This window comes from Anneissia japonica, unplaced genomic scaffold (genome assembly GCF_011630105.1).
Source record: "Anneissia japonica isolate Jap-2015-1 unplaced genomic scaffold, ASM1163010v1 scaffold287858_len863314_cov180, whole genome shotgun sequence".
Lineage (NCBI taxonomy): Eukaryota > Metazoa > Echinodermata > Crinoidea > Comatulida > Comatulidae > Anneissia > Anneissia japonica.
This window is the reverse complement of record NW_022693771.1, coordinates 343,237-353,395: the sequence shown is the minus strand read 5'-3', so window position 1 is coordinate 353,395 and position 10,159 is coordinate 343,237. Positions and strand designations below refer to the sequence as shown.

At 32.4% G+C, this 10,159-nt stretch overlaps 1 protein-coding gene across 1 annotated transcript in view; it reads left to right on the top strand.

Annotated features, from left to right (window-relative positions):
• LOC117100900 (leucine-rich PPR motif-containing protein, mitochondrial-like) overlaps positions 1–9,853 on the top strand; it is a 14,484-nt gene extending 4,631 nt beyond the window's left edge. The window contains exons 6-14 of the mRNA XM_033240736.1: positions 475–679; positions 937–1,168; positions 1,723–1,882; positions 2,032–2,186; positions 3,653–3,721; positions 4,563–4,699; positions 5,024–5,106; positions 7,305–7,497; positions 9,724–9,853. Of these exons, the coding sequence (XP_033096627.1) occupies positions 475–679; positions 937–1,168; positions 1,723–1,882; positions 2,032–2,186; positions 3,653–3,721; positions 4,563–4,699; positions 5,024–5,106; positions 7,305–7,497; positions 9,724–9,853 (1,364 nt within the window). The remainder of the gene's footprint in view (positions 1–474; positions 680–936; positions 1,169–1,722; positions 1,883–2,031; positions 2,187–3,652; positions 3,722–4,562; positions 4,700–5,023; positions 5,107–7,304; positions 7,498–9,723) is intronic.
• Positions 9,854–10,159: the final 306 nt, after the last annotated feature.

The following is a 10,159-nucleotide window of genomic DNA, read 5'->3' as shown; positions in this document are numbered from 1 at the left end:
ATATATATATACACGTATATATACTTCTAAAAGTCGTGTATCATGCATAGGAACGTTGACGCCTGCAAGGCTCTGGTTTTTTGATATTAGGCCCCTAGCTACTAACTACTAGTTGCCTTAGAATCTATAGAAATCTACCCAAAAGAATTCTTTGTATGGCCGTGATTTGACATTGGTCAAAGGTTATTTCATTTTGCATTCAGAGCTTTTACCGATAAATTAACTGATTCCTATACAAAAATTTATCAGAAACTTTGGGCCCCTTTTCCGCTGTGAAAAAAAACCAAAATGGTCACTCTCTGATAATCGGATTAAGTGCTGCAGAAACATGGCCTTAATTGTTTGTTACCAAAATTGTTGAACATTTGTGTTGACAGCCTGCTAGTGAATACAAAGCTTTCTCCACTCAAATGTCTGAAAACAAATATTTGTAAGATTTAATACTAATTGTTGAAAAATATTGATTGTTTTCAGTTGCCTTGAATCTAGTTGATGATATCAAGGAATGTGGCACCTCGACTGACAACGTAGAACGACGGGTCTTCTTCCTACTTCAGAATTTGACTGAGGAAGGATATATAGAAGAAGCTAAGCAGTTGACAAGAAAATTTATTGACTGCAATATTGTTAATTCAAACAACAATATTCTGAGGCCCGTGGTCACTGCTCTAATGGACAAGTGAGTGACGTCAATTCAGCTATATAAGGGGTTTGAAAGTTTATGTTAAATTCTAATGAATTAAATTTTTCTTGGTTATGGCCATGCCTTTTTCTAGTGTCTCCACACAAAAAAAGAAAAATGTCTGAAGGTGCTTTTAAATCCCTAAAAAGATACAATTATAATAATTATTGGGGAAGAAAGTACGCACGCTAGATTTTAAGATGGTGTTGCCATCACTACTGTGTATAGTGTTGATTATGTATTTGTCATTTTAGGAGAGACATGGAAGGTGCATTGTCATGGATACAGGAATGCCAAGCCAAGTATGGATTTATGCCAAGTTTTCATGATATATTGGTGCGTCTTATTAATGAGGGAGATAAGGACATGCTTCAGAAGGCAATGGAGTTTAGTAGTTCCCATCATGGTGACATTAATATGCTGTATGATATGACATTTGCATTTTTGACTACTAGTAAATTTGATGAGGCAAAGAAAATCATTGATGTAAGTTGAAAGCTTTTATATAATCCAGTAAACATGTTCTGTGATTTAATACCTTCTGTTTTGTGTGTAGTGGCCCATAAGGCTCTCTACAATTTAATCCCCACTTGACCACATTTTTAGAATATAAGAGAGCCATTTTAATTACTTCGAGGTGCCTATTCTTAAAATTTGTTCCATGTTTTTTTCCAATTGCTCAACTTCAGTTGAAAGATTTCTTTGCATTTTCAAGAGGATGGGATGTTTCATTTGAGATGGTCAATTTCAGGATAATGTCAGCTTTCAATGATCATTAGGCTGAAGTACTAGATCCAAAACATCAATTTTTGTGTTACTGACCCCATCTTCATTAGAAATTATCAAAACGCAGTCCGTTTTTCACCCCAAGACTCAGGTTTTTCTAAACCGTGTAGGTCGCCATATGTAAAATGAAGTGACACATGTTTACTATCATTTTGAAGCATACTTTATTGGACAATTTAGGCACTAGCTCCATATTATAATAAATTATAATGGAAAACCTTTCCAATAATTTTTTTACAAATTCATTGCTATAGACACCAGGGATGATTGCTAGAGCAGGAAGACTTCAGTGGTACTCAGAAAAATGCCTGGTAGACCAAATGCAAGAACAGATGGAGAAATTAGTTGAAATCACCAAAGATCTATACAACTGTAACAGAGATAACCTTTATTTCTCTCTCTTGCAACTTTATGGTAAGTTATCCAAATACTATGGTTTTGATAGATTTATGATAAGATTTTTACACTTAAGAATTATGACTATTTACAAAACTGCAAGTTACAATTCTGTTACATTGCTGTTTGTTTGTTTGTATGTTTATTAAATCTTTTTTGTTTTTCAGCTAGGAAAGAAGATCCTAATAAATGCCTTCAAATCTGGACCAACATGCAAGAAGAGGAAGTGATCCCATCTGATCGTACGCTGCGATACCTAGCTAATGTTTTGAAATCTCATGATCAGCCTATACCCTATGAAGTACCACAGATAATGGATATGGTGAGTTCATGAAGGTGTCAGTCCCAAGTACTGTGACATGATATTGAAGTATAATTTTATAACTTAGTCCAATCTTGTCTATTTTGTAAATACTTACTTAGATATAAACTAATTGCCACCGTTCTTTTATTTATTTATTTATTTTATTTTATTTTATATTTTATTCATTCTGGCAAAAGCAATTAACAATATAAAACATTACAAATACAAAAAAGAAAAAAAAAATCAGAAATTCACAAAGAAAGAATAATCAGGTGAGCCAGGGAGCAGCAAAAGTGGAACTACTGTCATCTTAGAGATGTGCTGCTCCCAGAAAAAAAAAAATGAATGAATAAAAAAAAAAAAAAAAAAAAAAAAAAAAAAAAAAAAAAAAAAAAATAAATAAAAATAAATAAATAAATAAACAAACAAACAAACAATAATGGAATAAGAGTAATGATAAACAATAAAGGACAATTAAAAATCATTAACATTTTTTTTTTAACTTAAAGAACACCCCACTACAAAAATAGAACTGTCCAATCATCCCAGCCTGTGACGATTGCTTTTCAATTAGTTCTCAAGAGGCCCGCTCTATACGGCTGAAATGTGTAGACCATAGACAAAGTTTAATGTATCTCAAGTAAACGCACTTATTCCAACAATAACATAAAGCGCCACTGATAATTACTTCGGTTTTTTAAATGGCGCTATATAAGTTCTTACCTTATTATTTATTATTATTATTATTAAACATACATCATTAATTTTAGATTAATGATATACTTAATTTTTTTTTTTATTAAACCATGGAGATTCAAACTTATCCCTAAACTTTTTCTAAATGTAATGTTTGTTCGGGCAATAATTTACAGTGAAAAGTAGTACATTGGTAGAGTAATTAAACAACTAGTGATGCCCCAATGGTTACAAGCCTAATGCCAAAAAAATTGGCAGAAGAATGCCATCTATATGATGCTGAAGGATGAATTCCTTTTGTATGAAAAAACTGGGTCATGTCAGATGCTCTGTAGATTGGGCTTGCTAGTATTTATATGATGTTTCATTGGCTATAGGCCAGTGAAGAAACTCCTTGATTATTAATTAGTAAAGGAATGAATGATTATACGTCCTTGCATTCTGTGCATGTGCACAAGGTTTGTGGCACAGTTTATTTCCTGGGCGTTTCTCTGTGGAGTCCCACTTAAGCAAATTTTGATGGTGGGGATCGCAAGGGACCTTCTCGTGTTATTTGCAAGATATAGTACTTTTAGTATTATATGTGAAACAGGTATTTTAGTTGGTAGCTATACTATGAAGAAATACTAGAGTATAAACTGTTCAGGGCTATTATTAATTCAAAATATTTAATATATTGATGTGGAATATTAAACAGTTTCTATAAAGATTTATGAGAGACCATCTTGTATGGGAACACTTTTGGCATCATTTCCTATCATGGAGCCTTTGTTGTTTTTGTATTTCAGTCTCCTCAAAGTGGTATTACAGATATTAATGGTGATGACAGCAATATTGTTAAGTTATGCTTGGAAGGGGTAAGCAATTTATCTCATTCATAATTATTTTGCAATGACTTGGTCATGAATTGAATCAACGAATGATTGGTATCATATGCTTTTAATTAATAAATCGGGCAAAATTTTAAACTGTAATCTTTTTAATTCCAATCATCAACCACCATAACTACATACACCCTCTTTTTAATATTTAAATAATGCTTAGGCTTACATATTTTTAACTCATGGCCCGTTATTTTCTGGAATTCAGATCCTTGGAAATGTCTACCAACCTCTATTCTATCACAATTATAGTGTGAATTGAATCAGCCCTTTTCTTCAGAGTAGGCAAGTCCAAGGCTTTCAGTTCCTCTCCATATGGCTTATGTAATTCAGATACCAGCCTTGTAGACCTCTGCTACTTTTTCTAAACGATCTTTATCCTTTTTTTTTTAATGAAGAGGAATTCAGGAACTACTACCATACTGCTATTTAGGTCTAATCATGGATTTATAATCGAACATGTAACTCTTGCTATCAAGAAACTTGGAATACCTATTAACCATACCAAGAAATTTGTTATCAATCAGTATTCCCAAATCTGTTTCTTTAGTAACACACTTAAAGTTAACCTTGGAATTTTCTTCACCATAAATACATCTCATTTTTGGACCCAAAATGAATGAATTTACATTTTAGTCATATTAAAATGATGTCAATTTTGAGATCACTTTTTACAAATCTCTAAGAACTAAACACCCTGGACAACTTTGTTAGCAAAAAGTTTAATGTTGGACTGGGAAATAACGTATTTTGCTTATTGTAATGTATTGACAAAATTACCCTACTGTAACTGCCTATTTAAAAAAAATTTAAATAGAATATAGATCAAGCTTTGCAACTGATTAATGATGCTAAGGAGAACAAAACATCATTGAAGTACAAAACGCTTGACACTGTCATTTTGTCTGCTCTTAAACTGGGTGACGTTGATACAGCATTGAAAGTCCGAGATATGTAAGTTAATTTAATACACAACTTTTATTTTCTCTATGTATCTTATAGTATGTTATAATAATAATAATATAAATATACCAAGCATGTTTCTTGGTCTTTGAATGATATGGTGTTGATTGAAGGTTAGGCCTTTCACAAAGTATACAAAAAATATATGACTTCAGGGGCAGACTTAGTGAGGGGAATAGGGGGAGTGGGGAAATTTTGCCACTGGCCTGCTTGACTAAAAGGTTAGTAGATTATTACAATAAAAAGTTTAAATACCTGACAGTCCAACAGCACTTGAGTACAATATTGGAAAATTGGTCTTTGATTTGTTTACAGTATTAAAGAGTTTGGTTTGACGGTGAATAAATTAACCAACAGCGCTATCTTCTTTCATTACATTGAAACTGACAACTTACCTGGTAGGTACCTGCAATTCACTTAACACCCATCTCACATAAACAGTATTTGCAAGTAGTAACTTATTACAAGTTGTGCAATGTAACCATGTTTTTAGTGTGTGAAATAAAATTTACAGAAAGCTTTCGAGATATATGTTTAAATTGTAATAACAGTATCCAGGGATTGACAATACTAGAATGCAACAGATATATCAAATCAGTATTAAGTACCAATAGTACAATATTAATTGCTCTAGATAATGATCACATAATTAACCATGTTTTTAAAAAAAGTAAAATTATGCAATGGATTATTCATTTGAGAAACAAAGTAACACTGCTTTTTTATAATGTGAAATAATAAGATTTCATAATTATAATAATTCATATAATAGAAACAAATGTGTGTGGATAGAGGTCAGTTAAGTTTGATCCTATTTAATATAACAGTACAGTATTTATAATTGATCAGATAAACAAAGAATATATAACGTATAACAATAAAAATGACTAACAAAAATATAGTACTATTAATAGTAATAATAATGGTAATAATAATAATAATAATGATATTAATCAATACTAATAATTCAACAAACATTAAGAGAATTATACAAAGAATAATTAACTTGTATTGTAACAATAAAAATAGTAATAACAATATTTTATGATTGTTTTGTTAGTGTCAGAGCTAAACAGTGCTAGACACTGAATGGTAATAAATCGATATATGTTCATATACATAATAATACTAGATGTGGGCATTTTATGTGGTGCGTTTATTGCAATTTTATGGAGACTGATACAAGACACATGAATATATGTGGCAAATACAAGCCAAACCAGTCACTTGTCGCAAAAATCAATTTTTAGTTATTATATATATACAGTAGAACGTCGATTTTACGTATGGTACGGGACAGGAGGGCGTACGTAAATCGGGAATTCATAAAATTGAGGTTGGGTTAAATTTGTGGTAACCTTTGACCTAATACATACATAACGCTTAATAAACGTATGTTATGAACGAACGATGTTACCTAGGCTAGACCTAGCCTCTAGGCCTATGAATAAAGCCATGTGTTTAGTGCTTTTATTCATCACTTTACAATGTCATAAATAAAGTGTTCAAATAAAAACATGGGTCTAGTGTATTAATTCATCACTTTATATCTTTTATTTAACTAAAGAACATGAAAATATTGTAAGATTACCTATACGACAAAGGTATAACTTGAGAATTCCCCTTCATGGCTATTCTAAACAACAGAGTTGTGGTGTTGTCTGGGCCTGCAGAGACATATTAAAACCATGTGTGCTGCATTGGCGAGCCAACCAATTAGCATCCGTGTACGTTAAACAGCAACCATGTGCACTGCACTGGGCGAGCCAACCAATTAGCGTTCGTGTACAAAACTATGCCTACTCGGCTTTGTGTAGAAAATTCAACCAGACAAGTTTTAGATTATAACAACCCAGTAAACAACGTTGCTGTTTAATGAAAATACGTTGCATTATGGTTTGTTTATTGTTTTTATTGTTATAGTCTTTTAACTTACGGAACTGCTCTGAAAAAGGCCATTTGTTTTGAATATTTTCGGGGGTTTTGATGACGTCATCATCGATACAAGGCATACGTAAAACCAAGGGTTCATGTAACTGGGGTACGTAAAAACGAGGTTCTACTGTATATGGTTAAACAGTAAAATGGTAAAAGCATCAATTAAATCCGATATTTTGTTATGAAGTTATAGGAGTTAAAATACACAGCTGTTTAAACAGCAATATTTGAGAAATCAGCCTTCAAAGTTTACAATTTTGGGCGTTTCTTAGGCAGCAACCATCATCAAATTGTTAAACATTGTTGTTTTAAAATTGGAAATGGGAAAATAACAGCATAGCATAATGTATAGATATGTAAATGTTAGTTTAGCGCAATAAAATAGATTTCCAAAATTTTGATATTCCAGCATGTTTTGGCCATTAACTCAGAAACAGGATTTGCGACGAGCGACTGGTTTGGCTTGTCCTTTCCACATAATTCAACTATAATACAATCTACAGACGGTGGCACACTATGCAAGTCCCTCACACAAAGCGAAGATTATGTAATTGGCTGACAGTCAATTGACGTAGTGTGTGCCTGACTTTAGTAAGATTAATTTGAAAAACAGTTTTCCTTACATCAACATAATTGGGATTCTCATTTATTCCTAAAGCTGCTGAAAACATCTTTGAAGATTTCATTGCCAAAGGAATTCAGCCAACTGTTAGAATGACACGTGCACTTGCACTTAAGTATGAGCAGACTGGCAACATGGATAAAATCAATAACATGATAGATCAACTCGGTGATTCTCATGATGAACAATACCAACTTTATAAGTATGTGCTTGGTGCATTGCTTTATAGGTAAACATGTTGGTTTGTATATCTTAAATAGTTAAAAATTATATTGAGTATACTTTTATTGTCATAACATTTACATTGAAATAGCATTTCAAGGGTCGAGTCTAGGTAGAAAATGTAATTTTAAAAAAAACACAGATAAAATGAGGCATGTCATGGCGAAATGGTTAAGTTGTCGCACAGGCTAGTATTGAGTAAATGAGCTGTAAAATATGGGAGCTTCACTATAGATCAACAGTTTAACGTCTTATTAATCATGTCCCAAAGTATTAGTTCTGGAAATGGTCAACAAATCATTTATTTAATGTTTAGAGAATAAATTCTATTTAACAATGTATGCACAAATAACTTTGGAAGGCAATTACTCAAAATTGTGTTTATCTTGACTCTAGAGTGCTGTACTTTCACTTTCCAATAACTTAATGTCCAATTTCAATGAATGACCCCTCATTCATCTGAAAATACCAAAACTTGAATTTAAATTTTTGCTACAACTTAGCCATTTTGCCACAACATGCCTCAAATTATCGCTCATCAGACACCATTTCAATTTTTCCAATTCTAGGTTTTGGGGCTGGAATTTATATATTAAAGGTGACTTAAACTACATGGTAAAAACTATATCATGCTGGACACCATCCTGGTACTTTTTGGTCCTTTAATAATGGAAAACATAGATGTTTATGGAAGAAACTTGAATAGAAAACTAGGCAACCAGAACTGTTATGCAAAAAAGAATGCATTGTATAGCAATTAATCAATTCTCCAGTTCTCCGTAAGCATTTCTCCGGTTGACATTTGATGCTACTGTATAATCCTCTTTCCTGGGCTGGCTTTAATCATTAAATCACTTCCGTTGATATTGACTGCCTTAATATACAGCATCCATCCATATATTTATTTATTTTATGAAAAAGCCATGAAATATTTTAGTGTTAGATAAATTTGTGAGACCTTTTCATTATGAAGATGAGATGATAACTACAATATGGTGCTCTAATGGTAGGTGAATCCCATTGGGAATAGGAGTTTATTTTCCTTTATAGCTTGCCATCTCTATCTTAGAGTAAAACAGAATAAATAACAAATAATAAATATATACTCAATTGGAACTCTTATTTAAATTCTCCTTTCTATCAAACCAAAAAATTATTTCCATGTTTTGTGTAGCGGTTGGCGCACCGGTTGTGGCTTTGACTCCCAACCTTGAGGTCGGGGGTTCGAAACTCTGGCTGTGCAAATTGCTTGTGTCCTTGGGCAAGGCACTTTATCTACGGTTGCCTCTCTCCACCCAGGAGTATAAGTGGGTACCTAGTAGGTTTCAACACAACCTGCGCTGATTACTAGCTGAAATTTGTGGAATGATAATATAATTTGATTTACTAATTTAATTTGGTGTTTAAATGTGTTCCATATGTGTTTGATCCAATGACCGGGGTAGTAATGTGAAGCGCTTAGAGGCCTTGTAAAGGCATGAAGCGCTATATAAGAACGACATATTATTATTATTATTATTATTATTATTATTAGCCTACTACTTACAGTAGCTGTGTTGATCCTAGAGCAAAACTCTCACTCCATTATTCTATAGATCAATGAGGCCTGGGCTCTGACAAATGAATATTTTGCACCCTGTCTACTCATTTTTCTACATTCAGTTTTTACATTCATGGGCCAAGAACTGCCAATAAAAATTAATCACTGTCTAAGTAGCAATCCTTTCACATGATACACAAAAAGTCTCATGATTGAAGTTGTTTTTTGTCAGTTCATATTATAGTCTCTACATAAAAAAATGAAATGGTTTTAAAGTCAAACATATTGTTTATGACTACATTATGAACACAAAATGTTACTCAGTTTTGAAAGACCTGAGTGTTGTCAGATTGTGTTTTGTGAATTCAATCTCAACAATTCTGTTGATGCATATACATCATTATATCTTGTACAAGTATTAAGCATACAACCGTCGGCCAATGACTGCAACCCTGCTCCCTGTGAGTGCTAAACAATGCGACGCTGAGTGTCAGTGGCTATCTGAACGGATTGTCATTAAAAACAATCCTTTGCGTGCACATTGTGGCATTGCTTTCTCTATAGAATCATCAGGGGCAGTGAGTGGTCAGATTTAGCCATATTAGAATTTGTGTAATAACAGTTTTTATAGATAAGAAGGATGGTTTCCTACAATTTAGAATTGTGATATATCAACTTTTCTGTGTTTTTTAGGAATGAGTTAGACACAGCTTTCACAAAAATTAAAGAGAAACTTTCAGAAACACAGAATGGTGACAAAGTTGGACTTCGCTCATTCTTTTCTAAGATGATACAAAATGAACTACCACTTGACAAAGGTTAGTACCTTTTAGTGCATAATTAGTCTAATCAAGTAGAAGATTATTGGGCCACATAAAATTCTGCAGAAATTTTGCATTATCTATATGATAACACATCAATTAGTTACTTTCCTGATTTGTGTACTCTACTTTTTTTTCATTGCATCATGTCTACGAAATTTCCTTATGAATAATTAATAAATTTTCCATAAAAAAACTATTTTTTTTCAAGAAGTTCCAAATTCTTAAGAACCTCTTAAGTACACTGGAATATAGATAATGCATTTTAATTTATATTATTCAAATGAAATTATTGATATACAATGATT